Source organism: Amblyraja radiata, chromosome 15 (genome assembly GCF_010909765.2).
Source record: "Amblyraja radiata isolate CabotCenter1 chromosome 15, sAmbRad1.1.pri, whole genome shotgun sequence".
NCBI lineage: Eukaryota > Metazoa > Chordata > Chondrichthyes > Rajiformes > Rajidae > Amblyraja > Amblyraja radiata.
The window spans coordinates 39,247,818-39,273,667 of record NC_045970.1 but is presented as its reverse complement, the minus strand read 5'-3'; the positions used below and the strand labels follow the sequence as shown (position 1 = coordinate 39,273,667).

The 25,850-nt window shown below is 49.9% G+C and overlaps 1 protein-coding gene across 1 annotated transcript in view; it reads left to right on the top strand.

Moving 5' to 3' along the window:
- Positions 1–25,258, top strand: part of crtac1 (cartilage acidic protein 1) — a 140,376-nt gene extending 115,118 nt beyond the window's left edge. The window contains exons 8-15 of the mRNA XM_033034149.1: positions 8,433–8,569; positions 12,334–12,416; positions 13,851–13,951; positions 15,960–16,128; positions 18,227–18,369; positions 19,690–19,732; positions 21,957–22,100; positions 24,721–25,258. Coding sequence (XP_032890040.1) covers positions 8,433–8,569; positions 12,334–12,416; positions 13,851–13,951; positions 15,960–16,128; positions 18,227–18,369; positions 19,690–19,732; positions 21,957–22,100; positions 24,721–24,830 — 930 coding nt within the window. The 3' untranslated portion in view covers positions 24,831–25,258. The remainder of the gene's footprint in view (positions 1–8,432; positions 8,570–12,333; positions 12,417–13,850; positions 13,952–15,959; positions 16,129–18,226; positions 18,370–19,689; positions 19,733–21,956; positions 22,101–24,720) is intronic.
- The last annotated feature ends 592 nt before the right edge of the window (positions 25,259–25,850 follow it).

Genomic DNA, 25,850 nt, shown 5'->3' with positions numbered 1-25,850 from the left:
ATGCCAAACAAGATTCCCCATCTAAGCTGGTCCCACCTGCCCGCTTTTGGCCCATATCCCTCTAAACCTTTCCTCAGATTCAGATTCAGATTCAGATTCAATTTTAATTGTCATTGTCAGTGTACAGTACAGAGACAACGAAATGCATTTAGCATCTCCCTGGAAGAGCGACATAGCAAATGATTTGAATAATTAATAATAAGTGATAATAAGTGTCCGGGGGGTGGGGGGGTGATTGGCAGTCACCGAGGTACGTTGTTGAGTAGAGTGACAGCCGCCGGGAAGAAGCTGTTCCTGGACCTGCTGGTTCGGCAACGGAGAGACCTGTAGTGCCTCCCGGATGGTAGGAGGGTAAACAGTCCATGGTTGGGGTGAGAGCAGTCCTTGGCGATGCTGAGCGCCCTCCGCAGACATGTAGCCATCTTTTAAAGTACTGTTCTTAAGCCAGGGTGGTGAATCTGTGGAATTCATTGCCACAGATGACAATGGAGGCCAAATGAGTATTTTTAAAGCAAAGATTGAGAAGATTAATAAGAGCGTCAAAGGTTACTGGAGGAAGCCAGGAGCAATGGGAAAGGTAGATCAGCCATGATCGAATGACGGAGTGGACTCAATGGGCCGAATGGCCTAATTCTGCTTTTAGAGATACAGCTTGGAAACTGGCCCTTCGATCCACTGAGTCCATGCTGACCATCGATCGCCCGTACACGACTACTGTGTCATAGGTCATAAGGTCATAAGGAATAGTAGAATTAGGCCATTTGGCCCATCAAGTCTACTCCACCATTCAATCGTAGCTGATCAATCTCTCCCTCCTAACCCCATTCTCCTGCCTTCTCCCCATAACCTCTGACACCCGTACCACTATGTAATACCAATTTCGCTAGGGGGCAATTTACCTCCAAACCTGGCGTGTATGGGATACAATATAATAATAATAATAATATATTTTATTGTCATTGCACATAAGCGCAACGAGATTTGGTTTGCAGCTTCCATCCTATGTCATAACATAAATAACTAATAAAATTTAGATTTAGATACCCCGAGAACATGGATTGTAAAAAGAACAGTAAAACAGTCAAAACAGTTCACAGACTAAAGTGCAGATGTGTCTGTGTGACGTGACCATCCGAGGGAGACAGTCCAGGGGGGATGGGGGGCACTCAGCAGGGCCGGTTCAGAGCCGCTATAGCTCTGGGAATGAAGCTGTTCCTGAGTCTGGAGGTTCGGGCGTAGAAGGCCTTGTAACGTCTGCCGGAGGGAAGTAGTTCGAACAGTCCGTTACAAGGGTTTGAGGAGTCTTTATGGATGCTGACGGCCTTCCTGAGGCACCGTGTGTGGTAGATGCCCTCCAAGGCTGGTAGCTGTGTCCCAATAATCCTCTGCGCTCTGTGGACGATGCGCTGAAGAGCTCTCCTCTCCGCCTCCGTGCAGCTGAGATACCACACAGAGATGCCATACGTTAATATGCTCTCTGTGGTGCAGCGGTAGAAGGTTGTCAGCAGCTGTTGGGGCAGACCAGTCTTTTTTTATGTCCTCAGGAAGAACAGTCGTTGCTGTGCCTTCTTGACCAGCGCAGCGGTGTTGGTGGACCATGTGAGGTCCTCTGAAATGTGAGTGCCCAGAAACTTAAAGCTGGACACTCTCTCCGCACTCTCCACAGGAAATGGGAGCAGGGTGCTGGGTGTTATGGTCTGATGATCTTTCAAACTGCTGTGTCTCAGGCTGACAGTGCCCACACTGCCACTGAGTGCCTGAGGACTGCAGTGAGTCAGGGCTCTGTCCAACCATGGCCGCTACTGCTGCAAGCCGACACTTGCGCTGCCTAACAACGAGTGTCAGGGGTAATGAGGAGAAGGCAGGAGAATGGGGTTGAGGGGGAGAGACAGATCAACCATGGTTGGACGAATCATAGATGGGGACGAGTCAGAGTATAGAAGTGAGATCGACCTACTGACCAAATGGTGCCAGCACAACAACCTGGCTCTCAACATCAGTAAAACCAAGGAACTGATTGTGGATGGTACACAAAAATGCTGGAGAAACTCAGCGGGTGCAGCAGCATCTATGGAGCGAAGGAAATAGGCAACGTTTCGGGCCGAAACCCTTCTTCAGACTGACGGGGGGTGGGGGGGGGGGGGGCGGGGAGAAGAAAGGAAAAAGGAGGAGGAGGAGCCCAAGGGCTGAGGGAGAGCTAGGAAGGGGAGGAGACAGCAAGGGCTAACAGAATTGTGAGATTTCAATGTTCATGCCACCAGGATGCAGACTCCCCAAGCGGAATATGAGGTGCTGTTCCTCCTATTTCCGGTGTTGCTCACTCTGGCCGTGGAGGAGACCCAGGACAGAGAGGTCAGATACGGACTGGGAGGGGGAGTTGAAGTGCTGAGCCACCGGGAGGTCAGGTTGGTTAATGCGGACCGAGCGGAGGTGTTCGGCGAAACGATCGCCAAGCCTACGCTTGGTCTCACCGATGTAGATCAGCTGACATCTAGAGCAGCGGATGCAATAGATGAGGTTGGAGGAGATGCAGGTGAACCTCTGTCTTTGCCTTCCGCGAAGACCACTCGCCACAGCTTCCCATCTCCCCCCCCCCCTGTCTGCCTTCCGCAAAGACCCCCTGGTCCTCGCCTTTCACCTCACTAGCCGTCACATACAACAAATAGTCCTCCGTCAGTTTCGCCACCTCCAACGTGACCCCACCACTCACTCGCCACATCTTCCCATCTCTCCCCTCCCCCCCTGTCTGCCTTCCGCAAAGACCGCTCCCTCCGTAACTCCCTTGTCAATTCTTCCCTTCCCTCCCGCACCACCCCTTCCCCGGGCACTTTCCCTTGCAACCACAATAGATGCTACACTTGTCGCTTTACCTCCCCCCTCGACTCCATTCAAGGACCCAAGCAGTTGTTCCAGGTGCGCCCTCCTGCCTCCGAGGTGGATAAGCAGATGGTGATGGAAGGTTCCGGTCACACTCGAGCGGTTGCTCCGAGCTGCTCCGCACCATTAACCGCGAGGCCCTGAGTTATTGAGAGGAGTGTGACTGCAGCAGGACTGGCTGTAAATCCACGCTCAACTCTCCCTGCAGACTTTCACACAGTCCGTTTTCATGAGTTCTAGGAGTGGAATTAGGCTGTTCAGCCCATCAAGTCTACTCCGCCATTCAGTCATGGCTGACCTATCTTCCCCTCTCAACCCCATTCTCCTGCCTTCTCCCTGTATCCATAGGCACCCATACTAATCAAATATCTATGATGGTCTCCACAACCGTCTGTGGAAATGAATTCCACAGATTCACCGCCCTCTGACTAAAGAAATTCCTCCTCATCTTTCTAAAGGTACGTCCTTTTATTCTGAGACTGGAATTTGGTCCTTGACTCTCCCACTGGTGGAAACATCCTCTCCACGTCCATTCTAACCAGGTCTTTCACTATTCGTGCTATTATACACTAGATGTGGTGTTAAAGATGCTTTTAGATAGGAACATGGATATGCAGTAAATGGAGGGATATGGATCACATGCACGCAGAGGAGATCAGTTTAACTTGGCATCATGTGGGCACAGACATTGTGGGCTGAAGAGACTGTATGGGCTGCACTGTTCTATGTTCTATGTTACAAAGTGCTGGAGTAACTCAGCGGGTTAAACAGCATTTCTGGACAACATGAATCAGTGACATTTTTGGTCGGGTCTCTCGTCAGGTCCCAAGAAAAGTCACCAGTCCATTCCCTCCACAGATGCTGCCCGACCCGCTGAGTTCCTCCAGCACTTTGTGTTTTTTATAAGAAGGCAAAAAAGCACAGAAGTAAGCACAGGGGGCACAGTGGCGCAGCGGTAGATCCTGACTACCGGTGCTGTCTGTACAGATTTTGCACGTTCTCCCTGCATGTGTTTTCTCCAGGTGCTCTGGTTTCCTCCCACACTCCGAAGACGTGCAGGTTTACACTTCAGTAAAATTGTATATTGTCCTTAGCGTGTAGGATAGTGCTAGTGAGCAGGGATCGCTGGTCGGCACGGACTCGGTGGTCCGAAGGGCCAGTTTTCGCACTGTATCCCAAAACACTAAAGTCTATATATAACCCTTGTAAACTCTGTACTGATTCTTAAGTACCAGACAGTGGTGAATCTCTGGAATTCTCTGCCACAGAAGGTAGTTGAGGCCAGTTCATTGGCTATATTTAAGAGGGAGTTAGATGTGGCTAAAGGGATCAGGGGGTATGGAGAGAAGGCAGGTACAGGATACTAGGTTGGATGATCAACCATGATCATATTGAATGGCGGTGCAGGCTTGAAGGGCTGAATGTCCTACTCCTGCACCTAATTTCTATGTTTCTATATTTCTATGTTTCTATGTTAAGCATTCGTCATTGCTTGCTTAACATGTACACGTTAACATGATGTACGTCTACCATTGCCAACTCATAGCTCACACTTTTCAAGTTGCTTTATTCAGACTTAAGACCTGCAGACTGTACTAAATCACTTCCAATTTTTATATAAAGGTCTTTCAGATCATGATGACTGTCCCCCAAAGGCCCTTTAATCACACAAACTGTTTCTCATTACTCAACCCTGATCTGAAATAGATGGCATGAACTTTAACTGATTTGAAGTGTGAATTTTAAGTATGAAATGTAACTCCAATTCCAAGTGATATTTTCCCTTGCCCCCTCTCTCATCCCTGTGCCCTCCCTACCCCAGACACACCCGCCATCTCCTCCCTGCCCCTTCCCCCTCCTCCGTCTACCCATCCCTCATCACCCAGTCCCCCATTTCCCTTTTATCCCCCCCCCCCCACCTCCCTTGTTCTATGTTCTATGTTACATCCTTCCATCCATAACTGAGGCAGAACCTCCTGAAGATCCTTCTCTGACTAGTCATGAGATTTATCCTAGGATTTTAAAGGAAGAGTCTTGGTCAGAGAGTTGATGGATTGGTTAGGATTTAATTGCCAAGATTCAGGGCTGGCGTCATTAGATCGGAAGCTTGTGTATCCAGCTGTTTTATTCAAGGGAAGAGGAAGAAGGCAGGAAACTACAATCAGTAGTTTGTGTGGCACGGTGGCGCAGTGGTAGGTCTACTGCCTCACAGCGCCAGAGATCCAGATTCCATCCTGACTACGGGCGCTGTCTGTACGGAGTTTGTACGTTCTCCCTGCAACCGAGTGGGCTTTCTCCTAGATCTTCGGTTTCCTCCCACACTCCAAAAACAAACAGGTTATTAGGGTAATTGCCGCTTGGCATAGATGTACAATTGTCCCTAGTGTGTGTAGGGATAGTGTTAATGTGTGGGGATCGCTGGTCGGTACAGACTCGATGGGCAGGAAGATCTGTTTCGCGCTGATTAGAGTCAGAGAGGCATCGAGTGATACAGTGTGGAATCAGGTCCTTCTGCCCCAACTTGCCCACACCAGCAAACATGCCCCATCTACAATAGTCCTACCTGCTTGCGTTACGGTTTGGCCCATATCCCTCCAAACCTGTCCTAGCCGTGACCTGTCTAACTGTTTCTTAAACGTTGGGATAGTCCCAGCCTCAACCACCTCCTCTGGCAGCTTGTTCCATACACCCACCACCCTTTGTGTGAGAAAGTTACCCCTTAGATTCCTATTAAATCTTTTCCCCTTCACGTTGAACCTATGCCCTCTGGTCCTCGAATCCCCTGCTCTAAACTAAACTAAAAGATGGTTTAACATCTTACACGGGGAGATGTTGGTGGCTGTTGTTAAATATATGACCACAGTTCCCGATCTGCCTCTCGTTCACCCAAACCTCTGCCACATTCCTTCCCTTCGCTGCATGCCCCCCCTCCCCCCCCCCCCAACACCGGGGAAGAACGGAACAGTGACACAGCTGGTAGAGTTGCTGCCGCACAGCGCTGGTGACTTGAGTTCAATCCTGACTATGGGTGCTGTCTGTGCAGATATTGCACATTCTCCCTGTGACCGCATATGTTTTCTCCGGGTGCTCCGGTTTCCTCCCACATCCCAAAGACGTGCAGGTTCTGTAGGTTAATTGGTCCTCTGTAAATTGCCCCTAGTGTGCAGGGAGTGGATGAGAGAGTGGGATATTGTACAACTAGTGTGAAGGAGTGATCGATGGTTGGCGTGGGCTCGATGGGACGAAGGGCCTGTTTCCGTGCTACATCGCTAAACTAAAATAAACCTCTCCCCATACACAGCCTTTCCCATTCTCCATACACCCCTCCCTCCCCTCCCCACACCCCTTATATATTTACAACGCCCACCCTGTAGCCAACATACTCTCCCTCTCCCCACATCCTCCTCTCCTCCCCAGTCCCTCCCCATGCCCAACCCTCCTCCCCTGCTCTCCTACTCTCCTCCTCTCCTCCTCCCGCCTCTCCTCTTTCCCCACACACTTTCCCTCTCCTCCATCAACCATCCCCACATTCTCCACCCCAGTCCCTCCCCTCCACTCCTCCCCAGCCCTTCCCTACCTCCCCTTCCCACTCCCTCCTCCCCGCCTCACCTCCCCACTCCCTCCTCTCCAATCCATCCTCCCACCACTCCCCATACCCTAACCTCCTGTCTCCCCACACCCTCTCCCTCGTCTCCTCCCTACCCTCTCCCCACCCCCTCCTTTCCCCACTCCATTCCCGCCTCTCCTCCCCACTCCCTCCCCTCTCCCCACCCCCTCCTTTCCCCACTCCATTCCCTCCTCTCCTCCCCACTCCCTCCCCTCTCCCCACTACCTCCCCTCCCCTCTCCCCACACCGTCCGCTCCTCCCCATTCCCCCTCCTCTCCCCTCTCCCACTCCCTCCTCTCCTCCCCCCATACACCAAACACCAGTGACTGAGGAGCGATCTCCTTTAAGTAGTTGCTTTTGTCCTTGAGTTCATGCGTACAAACAGCTCATGTGTGTCTGATGTGGGACGGCCATAAATTTAAAGATTTTAATTAAACAACGGAATATTAATCCAAATGAGAGTAGATTGGAAACCGTTGATTAAAAGCGTACCGTACAAATCTAATTAATCTGCATATTTTTCCTTGGCTGGATGAATAGAGTGGCTTAGAGTCATAGAGTGACACAGTGTGGAAACAGGCCCTTCAGCCCAACATGCCCACACTGACCAACATGTCCCATCTACACTTGTCCCACCTGTCTGTGTTTGGCCCATATCCCTCTAAACCTATCCTATCCATGTACCTGTCTAAATGTTTCTTAAAAATTGCGATAGTACCTGCCTCAACTACCTCCTCCGGCAGCTCGTTCCACACACCCATCACCCTTTGTGTAAAAAAAGTTATTTCTCAGGTTCTTGTTAAATCTTTCCCCCCCTCACCTTAAACCTATGCCCTCTGGTTCTTGATTCCCCTATGCTGGGCATAAGACTCTGCATTTACCAGTTCTATGCCTCTCATGATTTTGTACACCTCTCTAAGATGTTTTATTCATGTGAGGGGAATATTTACTGGAGTAGAACTGTACAGCACAGGAACAGGCCCTTCAGCCACAATTTCTGTGCCGAACTTCAAAGGATTAAAGGTCTTTTATTGTCACGTGTACCAATTAAGGTGCAGTGATATTCGTATTATCATAAAGCCATACTAAAAAAAAAGCAACAAGACATACAACTACATAAAATTTAACATAAACATCCACCACAGTGGATTCCCCATATTCCTCACTGTGATGGAAGGCAAATCTTATTCCCTCATTTGTTGCCGAGATCAATTCTTATCTACCTGCACATAATCCATATCCCTCCATTCCCTGCATATCCTATCCATGTGCCTGTCTAAAAGTCTCTTAAACGCCACTATCACAGCTGCCTCCACCACCGCCCCTTGCAACATGTTCCAGATATTCAATAAAACTTGAAACAGAACCTGGTAGAGTTGCTGCATAACAGCACCGAAGACCTGGGTTCGATCCCGACTACGGGTGCTGTCTGTACGTTCTACTTGTGACTGCGTGGGTTTTCTCCGGAGGCTCAGCTTTCCTTCCACACTCCAAAAACGTAGAGGTTTGTAGGTCGGTAAAAATTGCAAATTGTCCCTAATGTGCAGGTTAATGCTGGTGGGGGATCGCTGGTCGGCACGGTCTTGGTGGACCGGAGGGTGTGTTTCCGTGCTGTATCTCTAAACGAAACTAATTCCCAAGAATAAGTAACCATGAGTCTTGAGGGTGCACCATGAACCATGAGGGGGCACCTTGGTTGGCATGGGCAAGTTGGGCTGAAGGGCCTGTTTCCGTGCTGTATGCTTCCATGATTCACAAACTAGAGTCGGATAACTAGTTCCCAAGAGTACGTAACCGTGAGCATAGATGGGGCATCTTGGTCGGCATGGACGACCCTATGTCCTTTACACCAATGCCTACTGTCTGTGAATGAATTGGTGCCATCTTTGTGCGCAGTCAACATGGTGGACCAGTTGTTTATTGGTCTCTGGGCCTGGTCTTTCTGCAGAACATCGCCACGCCTGCCTTTGCTTTGCCATCGCCTGTGCGGACGGTGATAGCGGCCGACTTTGACAACGACCAGGAACTCGAGGTGTTCTTCAACAACATCGCCTACCGAGGCTCCTCATCCAATCGCATCTTCAGGTAGGTCCCCAACCCCGTCCCTGCCCACGGGCCTCCCCGGCCATCTGGCCCGAACCCCTCTTGACACTGCCCATCCCTGTACCTGTCCTTGAAGCGCTGGGTGAGGCCAGTCTGTTTCCACCACTCTCCCTGGTAGTAGCATTCGATGGGGGGGCCGCTGAGAGCAAGGGGGGGGGGGGGCGCCGAGAATGAGGGGGACTGCCAAGAGCATGGGGGGGGTTGGGGGGGGGGGGGGGCGTTAAGAGCGAAGGAAGGGGTGGAATGCCGAGAGCGAGGGGGGGGCTGCATAGAGTAGCAATGTTACAAAATTTTGAAATTTTAAAAATCAAGTCTGTAATTTATCCCATCAGATAAAGCATAAAAATAAGTTTAATTTGACACCTAATTCACTTTCATATCTCAAGTATTTAAAAAGTTATGGCCATTTTCATACTCGGAAATGAGCATCTTGTTCCCTATTGATTTTCTATGGACATAACAAAAAGTTGTGATCGTGAACAGTCAAAAGCCCATAACTTTCTTAAAAATTAAGAGAACTGAATGAAATTTTCAGTTATCATAGATTGAAGCATTCTGAAACAAATATAAAATAATCTTACTTGGATGACCTGAAATTAAAGCATATAATTAGTTAGTTACCTAATTGTAGCTAATTTCAGACTTCAATTACTAGATCTAAACATCTATCCATTTCTTAATAAATTATTAACATTTTTAAATAGCCTAAATGTCCAAATAATATTCACAAATAATTCACAATAAAACATGATTTTTAAATCTCATTTACATTAATTTATAGACCAAATGGAAGGAATTTAGTGTTTAATTGCTGTAAATAAATGCCCATTTAAATCAGCTTTCCAGTGGGTCCCTGTGGAACGCGCTGGTTTAGAACGTTCACATTGCGGTAGATTTGTGCCCCCAAATGCCCAGAAAAATACTGCGCGATATAATGGGCCCAAATTGAGCTACTCGCAATATTAAATTTTGTATAAAGGGATCTTTAGAAGCCCTTTTTAATGTAAAAATATACAACCTAACTTCTGCTATTTGCTTTATGAGACTCTGCGGTTGCTGGCGGTCGCGGGTTTAGAGATTGATTTTTAAACTACTATAACTATTATACGAGGCCTTTAAACCTAATAATAGCTTTTGCGACGGGGTCTTCCAGCGATTTTTCGTTAATAATTAACTAGGCTGAACATCTTCGATATGAACAGCCTAGAGAAAATCGCGTTTTAAACCCGCCCCCTCTAAACGGCGCCAAAATCGCGCACACCCACAGCGGCAGATTTTCAAAGACGCTTCAGGTAGGCTTTGCAACATACCTACATAGAGCGAGGAGGGGGGGCCACCAAGAGCAACCTGGCCGGGGGGGGGGCCACTGGGGACGTAGGGTTCTCGGTACGGGGCTGCCGAGACTGATGGGGGGTTCTGAGAGGGGGCCGGGGACAGAGAATGAAGGGGGACGTGGTGGTGGGGTGGTGGCCACTGAGAACAAAGGGGGGACCTGGCAGGGGGGGCCGCCACTGCGGCCTACAGCGACAGGCATGGTTCAACACTGAGAGGAAATATGGAGACTGCGCGATGATCTTTTTGTAACTTTGTCGGCACCAGAGACGTGGCGACTCTTGTGTGCTGCCTTGGTGAGGCCTGCTGGATGATTTTACCGTGCTGTTTGCAAAACAAAGCATTTCACTGTAACCAGGTGCACGTGACAATAAAGTCTCATTGAATCATTGAGTAAATGCAGACTTTAGACTAGAGATACAGTGTGGAAACAGGGCTTTCGGCCCCACCGAGTCCGTGCCGACCAGCGATCACTTTGTACACCAGCACCATCCTACACACTAGGGACAATTTACACTTTTAACGAAGCCAATTGACCTCCAAACCTCCTTGTCTTTGGAGTGTGGGAGGAAACAAGAGCACCCGGAGAAAACCCGTGGTAATCATGTATAGTCTTTCCGCTGAATGGATGGCACGCAACAAAACGTTTTTCACTGTACCCCGCCCGGGGCACGTGGATATAAACGAAACTATGAACTAAGTTACAGAGGCCAAGCCTGCATGTCTGAGGTTTTCAGAGATAGGGGGCAAATGGGACTAGCTTAGATGGGGCACATTGGTTGGCACGGGCGAGTTGGGCCGAAGGGCCTGTTTCCCTGCCGTGTGAATCTATCAGTAGGTTTTCCTGAGCTCTGGCTGGTGCACTGGCTCACTCTGCTGGTAGACGTGGGTACTGCAGGCTGGCTGGCAATAACACAGATATCTCTGGGCTATTCATTGGAGCACTGTCCTACGATGCTGACCACCACTGTTGTGCTGGCCAAGTGGCTAAAGGTCAGAGTGGCAGGGATGGGCGGTTTGGATCGGGGATGGGATGTGACAGAGGTCAGGGCTAGAGGAGGGCAAATGTCTGGTAGGGTTTTCTTTTAGAGATAGAGGTCCTGGTATGAAGAAGGGTCCCGAACTGAAGAGTCACCCATCCTTTTTCTCCAGAGACATTGCCTGTCCCGCTGAGTTACTCCAGCACTTTGTGTGTAATGAAAAGAGCCCTTCAATCATTAATCAACCTGCAAAATCTTTGAGATTTTTCTTAGTTTAGAGACTCAGCATGGGAACAGGCCCTTCGGCCCACGGAGTCCATGCTGACCATCGATCACCCGTTCACACTAGTTCTATGTTATCTCCCTTTCTCATCCATTCCCGACACACTAGGGGGCAATTTACAGAGGGCCAATTAACCTACAAACCCGCACGTCTTTTGAGATGCGGGAGGAAACCCACACAGTCACAGGGAGAACATGCAAACTCCACACAGACAGCACCCGAGGTTGGGATGGAAGCCGGATCTCTGGCCCTGTCAGATTCAGATTCAATCTTTATTGTCATTGTGCAGTGTACAGTACAGAGACAACAAAATACAGTTAGCATCTCACCCAGAAGAGCCAACATAGAATAATGGAACAGTAAAATATATATATGTACATACAGTGGCAGTAGTGCCATTTTTCTAGGGGAAGGAGTGTCCGGGGGGGAATTGACTGGCAATCACCGAGGTGCAGAGTTAAGTTGTGTAACAGCCGCAGGGAAGAAGCTGTTCCCGAACCTGCTGGTCTGGCGACGGAGAGACCTGTAGCGACTCCCGGATGGGAGGAGGGTAAACAGTCTGTGTGAGGTAGTGGCTCTACCAGCTGCGATGAACCCTCCTGTGTTGAAGAGAAATCTGGCGTTCCTGGTTGTGTACTGATCTGGTCTGGTCTGGTGGAAAAACAGCTGCACCAGTGGTTCAAAGTGGTCCTCAGGAGGAATGAGACTTGTCCTGGGCGCAGAGAAGATTCACAAGGATGGTGCCAGGACTCGAGACCCTGAGATATAGGGAGAGGATTAGGCAAGGCTAGGACATTATTCCTTGAAGGGCAGGAGTCTGTGGGGTGATTTTGTAGAGGTGTATAAAATCATGAGAAGAATAGATTGTGTAAACGCACAAAGGTTTAAGGTGAAAGGGGAAAGTTTTAATAGGAACCTGAGGGATAAATTTTTCACACAAAGGGTGGTGGGCGTATGGAACAAGCTGCTGGAGGAGGTAGTTGAGGCAGGTACTATTGCAACGTTTAAGACCCATTTAGACAGGTACATGGGTAGGATAAGTTTAGAGGGATGTGGGCCAAGTGTGGGCAGGTGGGACTAGTGTAGATGGGACATGTTGGGCCGAAGGGCCTGTTTCCACGCTGTATGACTCTATGTCTTGCTTTGGCCAGAGTGTCTCAGCGGGAAGGAGCAGATCCGTTGATCGAGGAAGTCAACGTGGGAGATGCAGCGGAGCCGAGCGGACAAGGGACGGGTGAGCTCCAGACGCCGGCCCCAGGGGTGGGGCTGTGTGTCCGCCCCTTGTCAAACCCATCCCTGCTCCCCGCACGGGCTTGAACACACACTCTCACTCGCTCTCCCTTCCTTGCCTGCTCACTCTCGCTCTCCCTCAGTCTCTCATTCACTCCCTCCCGCTCTCCATTCCCATCTTCCCTCACCGTCTCTAGTATCATGCCACCTCTCACTCACTCCCTCACTCCCCCTCCCTCCCTCACTCTTTCTCTCACCTTCCCTAATATCCCTCCCCCCTCCCTCACTCTCTCTCACTCTCCTTTCCTCTCTCCCTCTCTCACCCTTTCCCTCACTATCCCTCCCCCTCTCACTCCCTCCCTCACTCTCTCTCGCTCTCCTTCCACCTCTCCCTTTCTCGCTCGCCCGACCTCCCATTCTCACTCTCTCCCTCCCTCCCTCCCTCCCTCCTTCTCTCCCACTTCTCCTTTTCTCTCCCTTTTCGTACCTCTCCTGTTTGTTCCATCTCCCGCTCTTTCTTCCATCCTTCACCTCCCATTCTATTACTCTCCCCCTCGTTCTTTCTCCCTCTCTTTCCCTCCCTCCACATCTCCCTCTCCCTACCTATCTCTCCTTCCCTATCCTTATTCCCCTCTTTCTCCCTCCCCCTCCCCCTCTGCCTCAATCTCTCCTCCTCCTCCTTTCCTTCTCCTGGAACTTTCAATCAATCAATTAACGTACAAAATCCTTGAGATTTTTTTCGTTGAGATATGCAGCGTGGACCCAGCATGGACTCAGTCGGCCCACTGAGTCCACGCCGTCCATCGATCACCCGTTCACACTCCTTCTGTTATCCACTCACTCCCTACACACGAGGGGCAATTTACAGAGGGCCAATAAACCTACAGACCAGCACATCTTTGAAGTGTGGGAAGAAACGCACGCGGACCCAGGGATGTCATAAGTTATAGGAGCTGAATTAGGCCATTCGGCCCATCAAGTCCACTCCACCATTCAAACATGGCTGATCTATCTCTCCCTCTCAGCCCAATTCTCCTGCCTTCTCCATATAACCACTGACACCCGCACTAATCAAGAACCTGTCAATCTCTGCCTTAAAAATATCTAATGACTTGGCCTCCATAGCTGCCCGTGGCAATAAATTCCACAGATTCACCACCCTCAGACTAAAGAACCTCCTCATCTCCATTCTAAAGGTACGTCCTTTTGTGGTGACGAAAGGTCCTGTGCTGCCATCTGGTCCGAGACTCTCCAACTAATGGAAACCTTCTCCACATCCACTCACATCCACAGAACATGCAAACTCCACACACACACACACACACACACACACACAGACAGCACCCAAGGTCGGGATTGAACACGGGTCCCCGGCGCTGTGAGTTAGCGGCTCTCCCAGGTGAGTCCTCACCGGTCCTTGCGTTCCTCCCTCCGGCAGGTGCGGTGGCGACAGACTTCGACGGAGACGGGAGGCTGGATCTCATCATCGCTCACGGAGAGTCCAGGGCACAGCCTCTCTCCGTCTACAGAGTAACGCAGGTCAGTGTCGCTACTCCCTGTTCCTGACACTCAGGCAGCTGCACAACCTCCACAAGATCAGGGCGAGGGCAGGCCCAGAAGTAGGGTCCAGACCCAAAACAAATTGGAGGAACAGCATCGCATATTCCGCTTGGGCAGCTTACAGCCCAGTGGCATGAATATTGATTTCTCTCACTTCAGGTAGCCCCAGTATTCCCTCTCGTTATCCCTCCCCCACCCAAGTCGCACCAGCTTCTCGTTTAACAATGGCCTGTTTCCTTTCTCATCGTTACTTTTTTGCATATCTTTTATTCATTGTTCTTTATCTCTCCACATCATCGTCTATATCTTTTGTTTCCCTTATCCCTAACCGGTCTGAAGAAGGGTCTCGATCTGAAACGTCACCCATTCCTTTTCTACAGAGATGCTGCCTGTCCCGCTGAGTTACTCCAGCCTTTTGTGTCTATCCCCAGAGATAATGATGATGATGATGATGATACTCTATCATCACATAGGGGTCATATAGGCTCATACAGCGTAGAAACAGGCCCTTCTACCCAACGTGCCCACACTGACCAACGTGTCCCGTCTACACCAGTCCCACCAGCCTGCATTTGGCCCAAATCTCGCTAAACCGTCCTATCCATGTACCTGTCTAAATGTTTCTTAAACATTGTGATAGTACCTGCCTTAACTTCCTCCTCCAGCAGCTTGTTTCATATACCTACCACCCTTTGTTTTAAAAAAAAGGTTCTCCTTATGTTTCTATTAAATCGTTCTCCCCTCACCTTAAACCTATATCCTCTCGTTCTCGATTCCCCTACTCTGGGCAAGAGACCCTGTGCCTCTACCTGATCTATTCCCCTCATGATTTTGTACACCTCTATAAGATCACCCCTCATCCTCCTGCGCTCCACGGAATAGAATCCTAGCCTGCTCAACCTCTCCCTATAGCTCAGGCCTTCGAGGTCTGGCAACATCCTCGTTAATCTTCTCTGCTCCCTTTCCAGCTTGATATCTTTCCAATAACAAGTTGGTCAGAACTGAACTCAATACTCTAAATGTGGCCTCACCAGCGTCTTATTTAACTGAAACATAACCTCTATATATGTAACTGAAACATGACCCCATCCTCTATACTGAAGCCCTGTCTGATGTACATGTACCTGTCCACCTAGTCACACAATTCTATGTCTATCTTCAGTGTAAACCAGCATCTGCAGTTCCTTCCTACACATTTTGCCTGCTCCACTGCAAAATCCCCTCAAGGTAACCCTACTTTGAAGAGGTTCCCCAAACGTCATCTATTTATTTTTCTCCAGAGATGCTGCCTGACTCGTTGAGTTACTCCAGCATTCTGCGTCTTTCTCCAGAGATGCTGCCCGACCCGCTGAGTTACTCCAGCACTTTGTGTCTTTATGCATCATTTATTGCAGTCATGAATGCAGCGGTTCCCAAACCATGCTGTGATGCATCTTGATTAACCGCTCTCCATAGGCGCATCTGTAGAGAGGTTGGCTCGAGTTGTTGGGGCCCCATCATCCATGTTCTCCAGTGATGCTGCCCGACCCACTGTTACTCCAGCACTTTGTGTCCATGAGTTACTCCAGCACTTTGTGTCCATCTACAGTGATGCTGCCCGATCCACTCAGTTACTCCAGCACTTTGTGTCCATCTACAGTGATACTGGCCGATCCACTCAGTTACTCCAGCACTTTGTGTCCATCTACAGTGATGCTGGCCGATCCACTCAGTTACACCAGCACCTTGTGTCCATCTACAGTGATACTGGCCGATCCACTCAGTTACACCAGCACCTTGTGTCCATCTACAGTGATGCTGGCCGATCCACTCAGTTACTCCAGCACCTTGTGCCCATCTATAGTGATACTGGCCGATCCACTCAGTTACTCCAGCACCCTGTGTCCATCTACAGTGATACTGGCCGATCCACTCAGTTACTCCAGCACCCTGTGACGTTTCTTTCCACCCAGGTTAAATCTCTGCATCTTGTGGTTTTTGGTTCCAGGGCTCGGGGAACAGCTGGCTGCGGGTTATCCCTCGCACCAGCTTTGGGGCGTTTGCCCGAGGGGCAAAGGTGGTGTTGTACACCAGGTCGAGTGGATCTCACCTACGCATCATCGACGGCGGCTCGGGGTACCTGTGCGAGATGGAACCTGTCGCCCACTTCGGGCTGGGTAGGTCAGGCCAGCGCGTCCCACCCACCGCCTTCCGGAACCTTCCATCCCCAGCGTGCGTCCACCTCGGTAGATGCGTCCAGCAAGGGGGAGGTAGACACGAAATGCTGGGATAACTCAGCGGGTCAGGCAGCATCTCTGGAGAAAAAGATTAGGTGTCGTTTCTGATCGAGTCTGAAGAAGGGTCTCGACCCGAAATGTCACCTCTTCCTTCTCTCCAGAGAAGCTGCCTGGCCCGCTGAGTTACTCCAGCTTTTTGTTTCCATCTTCGATGCAATCCAGCATCTGCAGTTCCTTTCCACACGATACGATGAGATATAATTTTATTTATCCCAGGAGGGGAATTGGTCTGCTAACAACAGATACGTCAAATTAAAGTGAGGTACTCCTCAGGTTGACCAGTGTGTCAAGGAGGGGGTGAGCTGTATTGTCCAGGATGCTCCGCAGTTTGAGGAGCATCCTCCTCTCCAAGACCACCTTCCATGAATCCAACTCTGCCCCCAGGATGCAGCCAGCCTTCCTGATGAGTTTGTTGATCCTGTTGGCGTCCGCAGCCTTCGCCCTGCTGCCCAGCACACGGTAGCGAAGAAGATGGCGTTGGCTACCACCGATTGGTAGAACATCTACAGCATCTTACTGCAGACGTTGAAGGAGTGGAGCCTTCTCAAAAAAGTACAGGCGGTTCTGTCCCTTCTGGTACAGGGCCTCAGCGTTCCTTAAAAAGACCCTAAACCGCATTGTGCCAAGCTTGGATATCTTTCTGTTCACACTGTGAGAATGGATTCAAGCAGCGAGCTGGGCAGATACGTAATTATGGAGTCGCTTTCTACAAGTAAATCTTGTTTTATTCTGGACAGGTAAATTAAATCGCAGTTGAACTGCGAAGGGCTGGGCTTCTATAAATCCAATTCTCCCCCCGTAAAAATATAAGAGGACCTCATAAAAAATGCTTTAAGGATTAAATTATGCCGATGCCGTATTAAATGACTGTGTCGGACAGTTAGAGCAGCATATTTTATCGAAGTGAAAGTAAATATATGAAGTGCCTTTACATGGCGTGGACATGAATTATCTCAATTGATTTAGGCACAGAGTGCTGTAGGAACTCGGTGGGACAGGCAGCATCTCCGGAGAGAAGGGAATGGGTGACGTCTCGGGTTGTGACACTCCTTCAGACTGAAGAAGGGTCTCGATCCAAAACGTCACCCATTACTTCTCTCCAGAGATGCTGCCGGTCCCGCTGAGTTACTCCAGCATTTTGTGTTTATCACCGGTTTAAACCAGCATCTGCAGTTCCTTCCTGCTCAATTGATGTAGGTTTTAATTTGTCACCTCCCGAGAGCCTCGCATCTTATCCACGGCACTCTCCCAGCTTCCTCAGCCACTGTTCACGTCTCGGAGCCAGCTCCCAAAGGTCCCGAGAAATCAAGACAAGGAAACCCAGCAGATGTCGCGAATCCGAAACGGAAAAACAGAAGGTGCTGGGAACGCCCAGCGGGTCCGGCAGCATCTGCGGAAACAGAAACCCATCCACGGTTGCTGGTCCAAGACTTTTCATCAGGACTGGATGAGAGGAAACGCTGATTTCAAGTCACAGAAAGGGTTAGGAATGGAAAGATAGTCCGAGGGTCTCCAATGAGATAGATGGGAGGTCAGGACTCTAGTTGGGGATAGGATGGTTCAGATGCCTGATAACAGCTGGGAAGAAATTGGCCGTAAATCTGGAGGTGTCCGTTTTCACACTCCTGTACCTCTTGCCTGTTGGGAGAGGGGAGAAGAGGGAGTGACCGGGGTGAGACTGGCCCTTGATTGTGTTGGTGGCCTTGCTGAGGCAGCGTGAAGTGTAGATGGAGTCAATGGACAGGAGGTGTGCATCTTCACACTTCTGTGGGTTAACACACCCGAGTGGAGAGTTGCCTGTGCCGGGAGAGGGGGTGTTTGCTGGTCATAGAGTCAAATAGTGATACAGTGTGGAAGCAGGAAACTTGCCCACGCCGGCCAACGTGTCCCAGCTACACTAGTCCCACCTGCTGTCTCTCGTCCGTTCCCCTCTTTATCTAACGTTGCTGATCAGACAATCTCTGCTTCTTGCTGACAGGGAAGGACGTGGCAACTCACCTGGAGGTGACCTGGCCAGGGGGCAGCTTCTCCTCCAGACCCGTCGCCCTCACCGAGCTCAACTCCACCATCGAAGTGCCCTTCCCACAAGAGGGAGTACAAGCTGGCAGCCAGGACATCGAGGTACGCAAACTGTCGGGGGCCCTCGCTCCCCCTTCTCCCCCCACTCTGTGACCCTCTGCACCCTGGTGATCGGCAACAGCAGAGATACTCTGTCCAGCTCTGCTGCCAGCCTTCGCTGGGTGAACCTTGACAGCTCTCGCCACATCCAGGAGTCTCTGTGTACCCCATGGTCTCTCAACCCCTCTCTCTCTCCCTCTCCCTCTCTCTCTCTCCACAAACTTCTGCCTCAACCTGTCTCTGTCTATCTCGCAATCTCTCTCCCTCTCAATCTCCTCCTCTCTCTCCCTCTCAATCTCCTCCTCTCTCTCGCTCTCCCTCACAAACCCTCTCACTTTCACCCTCTCCCTCACTCTCAAACTCTCTTCCAACCTCTACCTTCACCTATCTCTCTCTCCCTCTCTCTCCTTACCTCCTTCTCTCTCTCTCTCAACCTCTCTCCTCCTCCCCCACTCAACCTTACCCCCCCCCTCTCTTTTCCTCCCTCTCTCTCGCTCTCAACCTATCTACCTTGAGGTCCCTCTTAAAACCTTCCTCCCTGACTTTAAGCTTGTGCCCTCTAATTTTAGCGCGCTCGATCTATTGTAGTGGTTCCTGATCCCGGCAAGCCCCCAGCTCATGCAGAGCATTCCTCTGTCGTCTTTGCCCGTCTTGTCTCCTCGCCCGGCCATCTTTGTGTCCCGGGGGTTCCCTCCTGCAGCCGACCATGAAAGCGCTGGAGGCATTACCTCTGTCCACCCTCCCACCGGCCCCTTTGCTCCTCACGTCCGACGTCTCCAGTGGCTCCCTCCCTGTACTGCAGTCAGCCGAGCCAACATGTCCCCTCTATCCTAGTCCCACCTGCCTAGGTTTGGCCCATATCCCTCCATACCTGTCCTATCCATGTACCTGTCTAACTGTTTCTTAAACGTTGGGATGGTCCCTGCCTCAACCACCTCGTCTGGCAGCTCGTTCCATACACCCACCACCCTTTGTGTGAAAATGTTACCCCTCAGAGTCCTATTTAATCTTTTCCCCTTCAACTTAAATCTATGTCCTCTGGTCCTTGATTCACCTGCTCTGGGCAAGAGACTCCCGATCTATTCCTCTCATTATTTTATACACCTCTCTAAGATCACCCCTCATCCTCCTGTGCTCTAGGGAATAGAGTCCCAGCCTACTCAACCTCTCCCTATAGTTCACACCCTCCAGCCCTGGCAACATCCCCGCAAATCTTCTCTGTACCCTTTCCAGCTTGACAATATCTTTCCTATAACACGGTGCCCAGAACGGAACACAATACTCTAAATGCGGCCTCGCCTACTAATGTCTTGTCTTTTTCAGTGCGGGCGAGGATTCACAGTTGACGGAAGCCGACGATGTACAGGTGAGTCAGGACCTCATCGACACTCGCACCCTCCAGACACTGTCTACAGGGAGCGAGGTGTGCAAGGAAGAGTTGTCTTAAGAATTCATTGTAAGGGGCCCTTTGGGGAAGAGTGAGCACAACATGATGGAATTTCACCTGTTCAGTTATAGAGTGGGAAACATAGCGTTGAAACTAGGCAATGTCTTGACCTTCGTTTAGTTTGTCAAGAAAGGAACTGCAGATACTGGTTTATACTGAAGATAGACACAAAGTGCTGGCACAACTCAGCGACTCAGGCAGCATCTCTGGGGAAAAAGGATGAGTGAAGTTTCGGGTCGGGAGCCTTCTTCACCTTTACTTTTCTTTAGTTTAGTTTAGTGTCACGTGAACCAAGATACAGTGAAAAGCTTTTTTGTTGCGTGCTAACTAGTCAGTGGAAAGACAATATTCATGTAAAGGACTATACATGACACAATCAAGCCATTCATAACTTCATAAGTAAGAGGAGCAGAGTTAGGCCATTCGGCACATCAAGTCTACTCCACCATTCAATCATGGCTGGTCGATCTTTCCCTCTCAACCCCATTCTCTGCCATAAATATAATAATAATAATGATGGATGGGATTTATATAGCGCCTTTCTAATACTCAAGGCGCTTTACATCGCATTATTCATTCACTCCTCAGTCACACTCGGTGGTGGTAAGCTACTTCTGTAGCCACAGCTGCCCTGGGGCAGACTGACGGAAGCGTGGCTGCCAATCTGCGCCTACGGCCCCTCCGACCACCACCAATCACTCACACACATTCACACACATTCACACACAGGCAAAGGTGGGTGAAGTGTCTTGCCCAAGGACACAATGACAGTATGCACTCCAAGCGGGATTCGAACCGGCTACCTTCCGGTTGCAAGCCGAACACTTAGCCCATTGTGCCATCTGTCGTCCCGACATTGACTATCCATTGACTAGGCCTCCACAACCTTCCGTGTCAAGTCAAGTCAAGTTTATTCGTCACATGCACATACGAGATGTGCAGTGAAATGAAAAGTGGCAATGCTTACGGACTTTGTGCAAAAAACAAACAAACAACCAAACAGAATGGAACAGAATCACATATTCTTTTACATATTACATATTGTGGGAGGAAGGAAAAAGGAAAAAAAAAAGAATGAATTCCACAGATTCACCACCATCTGACTGAAGAAATTCCTCCGTATCTCCTTCCTAAAGGAACGTCCTTCTATTCTGATGATATGACCTCTGGTCCTAGACTCTCCCACTAGTGGAAACATCCTCTCCATATCCACTCTATCCAGGCCTTTCACTATTCGGTAGGTTTCCGTGAGGTTCCGCCCTCTCATCCTTCTAAAGTCCAGCCAGTGCAGGCCCAGTGTCGACAAACGCTCATCATATGTCGGCCCAATCATTCGTGGGATCATTCTTGTCAACCTCCTCTGGACTTTCTCCAACGCCAGCACATCCTTCCTCAGATATGGGACCAAAATTGCTCACAATAATTGGGAATAAGGTTTAGTGCAAGATAAAGCCCAGTAAAGACCAATGGTAAAGATGAGCAAAGATGCGCCCAAACCAGGCGAGTCCACGTGCTGGTCCCATTTTTTTAGAGATACAGCGCGGAACAGGCTCTTCAGCCCACCGAGTCCGCACCGACCAGCGATCCCTGCTCACCAACACTATCCTACACACACTATGGACAATTTACACTTATACCAAGCCAATTAACCTACAAACCTGTACATCTTTGGAGTGCGGCAGGAAACTGAAAATCTAGGAGAAAACCCACGCGGTCACGGGGAGAACGTACAAACCCCGTACTGACAGCAGCCGTAGTCGAGATCGAACCCAGGTCTCCAGCACTGCAAGCGCTGTAAGGCAACGGCTCTACTGCCGCGCCACCTTTCCGCCCTGCGTACTGGTTTGTAGGATAATTGGCCCTCTGTAAATTGCCTCTAGTGTGTAGGGAGTGGATGAGAAAGTGGGATAACATAGAACTAGCGTATACATGTGATCGTTGGTCCGGGCGGACTCGTTGGTCCAAAGGGCCTGTCTCCACGCTGTATGTCTAAAAACTAAAACTAGAAAACCAAAGTCGGAAATTGATCTGAAAACGAGGGAATGGTGGCAATGTGAGGGTGTGTATTCATGGGGGCCAGGGAGGGGTGTAGGTTGTGCCTAGTGTACCAGTCTCTCCCTCTCTCTCTCTGCCCCCCACACAGATGAGGACGAGTGCGCCCGTTTCCCACGGCCTTGCCCCAGCAACAGGCCCACATGCATCAACACCTTCGGGGGCTACAGGTGTCTCCCCAACAGGAGGTGCAGCCGGGGCTACGAGCCCAACGAGGACGGGACGGCCTGCGTGGGTGAGTGTCCACACCAACCTCCGCCAGTGCCCAGGGTCATCCTCTCCGCCCTGCTGCCAGGACCCGCGGGCCTGAGCTACAGGGAGAGGTCGGGCAGGCTAGGACTTTATTCCTTGGAGCGCAGGAGGCTGAGGGGTGATCTTTACAGAGGTGTATAAAAACACGAGGGGAATATAGCATGAATCTACAGAGTCTTTTTGCCCAGGGAGAAGTTGTTGCCAGCATTTGAGAGGCTGAGTATAATCACGAGGAGAATAGATAGGGGGAACGCTACAGGGTGAACACAGGATTGGGGAATCAAGAACGGGAAGACATGGGATTAAGGTGAGAGGAGAAGGATTGAATATGAACTTGAGGGGCAACCTTTTTTCACACAGAGGATGGTGGGTGTATGGAACGAGCTGCCAGAGGAGGTAGTTGGGGCAGGGACTATAACAACATTTAAAAGATATTAAGAAAGATTTCGAGGAACATGAGCAATATACGTAGGCAAGTGGGACTAGTGTAGGTGGGTGATGATCGGCTGAAGGGCCTGTTACCGTGCTGCATGACTCTCAATGCCGAGGGCCGGGCTGGTGCTGGGACTCCAGGGTCCGAGCTATAGGGATATGTTGGGCAGGATAGGGCTTTATTGCTTGGCGCATGGGAGGTGGAGGGTAATCTTATAGAGGTGGATAAAATCATGAGCTGTTATCACTTCACGATACCTCGGCAAGGCCACCTCAGTCTGAAGAAGGGTCCCGACCCGACACGACACGTCACCCATCCTTTTTGTCCAGAGATGCTGCCTGACCCGCTGAGTTACTCCAGCACTCTATGTCTATCTTTGATATAAACCAGCGTCAGCAGTTCTTTGTTTCTAGTCTCCCCACGGGCACTCCCTCTTCCCTTCATATTCCTCGTAATCTTTCCTAATGTCTTTTAAATGTTGTTATGGCACCTGCCCCAACTACCTCATCAGGCAAGAGGTTCAGAAGTGTGAAAAACGCACACCTCCAGATTCAGGGACAGTTTCTTCCCAGCTGTTATCTGAACCATCCTATCACCAACTAGAGAGCGGTCCTGAGCTACTATCTACCTCATTGGAGACCCTCGGACTATCTTTAATTGGCCTTTACTGGACTTTATCTTGCACTAAACATTATTCCCTTTATCCTGTACCTGTACACTGTGGACGGCCCCATTGTAATCATATATAGTCTTTCCCCACTGATAAGACACAAAAATCTGGAGTAACTCAGTGGGACAGGCAGCATCTCTGAAGGGATGGAATGGGTGATGTTTTAGGTCGAGACCCTTCACAGTCTTGCCGCTGACCGGATAGTGCATATGGAAAAAAAAATTTCACTGTACCTTGGTACACGTGGCAATAAACTAAACTAAAACAAAAAACTGACTGGATTCCCCTAACCTGGGTGAAAGTTTAACCCTATCTATTCCCCTCATGGTTTTGCATACCTCTGTAAGATCACCCCTCACCCTCCTGTGTTCCAAGGAATAGAGTTCTAATCTGCTCAACCTCTTCCGGCTTGTACTCGCTAGAATCTAGAAGATTGAGGGGGGATCTTATAGAAACTTACAAAATTCTTAAGGGGTTGGACAGGCTAGATGCAGGAAGATTGTTCCCGATGTTGGGGTAGTCCAGAACAAGGGGTCACAGTTTAAGGACAAAGGGGAAATCTTTTAGGACTGAGATGAGAAAAAAAATGTTTACACAGAGAGTGGTGAATCTATGGAATTCTCTGCCACAGAATGTAGTTGAGGCCAGTTCATTGGCTATATTTAAGAAGGAGTTAGATGTGGCCCTTGTGGCTAAAGGGATCAGGGGGTATGGAGAGAAGGCAGGTACAGGATACTGAGTTGGATGATCAGCCATGATCATATTGAATGGCGGTGCAGGCTCGAAGGGCCGAATGGCCTACTCCTGCACCTATTTTCTATGTTTCCGATAGCTCAGGCCCTCGAGATCTGGCAGCATCCTTGTGAATCTTCCATGCATTCTATCCAACTTAACGGCAGCTTTCCTGCAACAGGGCACCCGAAACTTCCAACATTTTATTGTACTCAAGATTTGCAGCTTGATTGCTCTCTGTAAATTGTCCCTAGCGGATGAATAAGTGGGATAGAACTAATGTGAATGGAAGATCGATGATCACCGTGGACTGTAGGGCCTGTTTCAGCACTACATTAGTTTAAGTGAGTTTAGAGGTATTAATGATCAATCAATAACTAGTTAGTTTAATTTAGTTTCGAGATATCAAAGGTAATTATCAAAGGAGATTTCAGCCTTCACGTGGTCCGCCCTGTTTCGACAAATGCAATCAACCTGGTGGGCGCAATCAAATAAGATCAAATAGAACAAGTTGTCCGACCACTTTAGGCTGTGCACGCCACACACAAGAAGAAGATAGGTCATTGATTGATATCTCTAAGCTAAACTATACTAACGACTAAAAAGTTTAGTTTCTAGTTAGTTTACTTTAGTTAATTTAGTTTAGTTTATATATCTTAATGGTCATTATTGATCTAAACTAAGCTAAAGATCCCAGTATCTGCATACTTCATGTCTGCCATTTATCTGCTGACTTCTTCCTTCTTTCCTCTCCTCCTCTCTGACCAGCGCAAGTTGCGTACTTTGGAGGAGGGTTGTCATCATCCGTGCATCTCGCTTGCCCTCTCTACCCGCCCGTTGTGCTGCTGTCTAGCCTGGTCTGCTGGCTCCGTGCCTGAACTCCTCTCCTGCCCCCCCGACCACCTGACACTCGGATCCCTCTGTCTTCCACTGCCTGAGCTGTCAAAGGTTTGAACTGAACTGAAAGCAACAAATCAAAAAAGAAAACCCACGGCAAACGTTCTCTCTGTTGGCTGGCGGCCTCTCGCTGGGTCGGTGCAGACACACTCCGGATGAAACGGCCGACCGAGGAGCCCACAATGGTCCACCGAGCAAGGGGTCTGTCTCCCTGCACAGCCCGGCCCCCCCGTGGTCAGCTCCAAGCCCACGTTGTGTGACACCAGAGGGATAAACGCAAAGGCCAGCCAGTGAGGAGCAGAGGAACCTTCACACACATACTCCTGATGCGCACCTAACATGCACACACACACATCCGTGTACACACACATTTATACATGCTTGGACACACACATGCATACAAACATACACACACAAGGGCACTACATACACACACATGCACGCATATACATACATACACACATTTATGCCTACACACACATATTCACGCACGCATTCACTCCCATATTCACACACACTCTTTTATCTCTACACTAAGCTTAATAAAGGTATATTGGGTGGGATAGATGTGACCGGCGTTGGTTTGCTGTCGGGACAAGGTGTGGCGGAGGGCCGTACGTGACGAGGTCTGGTCCCCTGCCTCGCTGTACCCGGGACCGGGCATCGAAAGCGGCCGCTGTCCCCAAACCCTGTCCGATGGTGTTCCTCAGCCCTGTGGCAGCAGAGCAGGCTGGGCTGGAGCTGTCCCTGGTACTGAAAGACCCCGTCTCTCGGCACTAAGGCCAGGAGGAGCATCGCAGGGAGTCTCGGACACATCTGCCGACAGATGCAATGCGAGGTCGTCGGCTAATGCACGGGTGGCATCATTGACGGTGGACGTGTCGTACAACAAAGTGGGTGTCACCCCCCCCCCCCCCATCCCACCCTCGCCCCCAGGACACCACGGGGTGGGGGCCAACACAAGGACCTGTCCAGCATTCCCCACCCCACCAGTCATCACG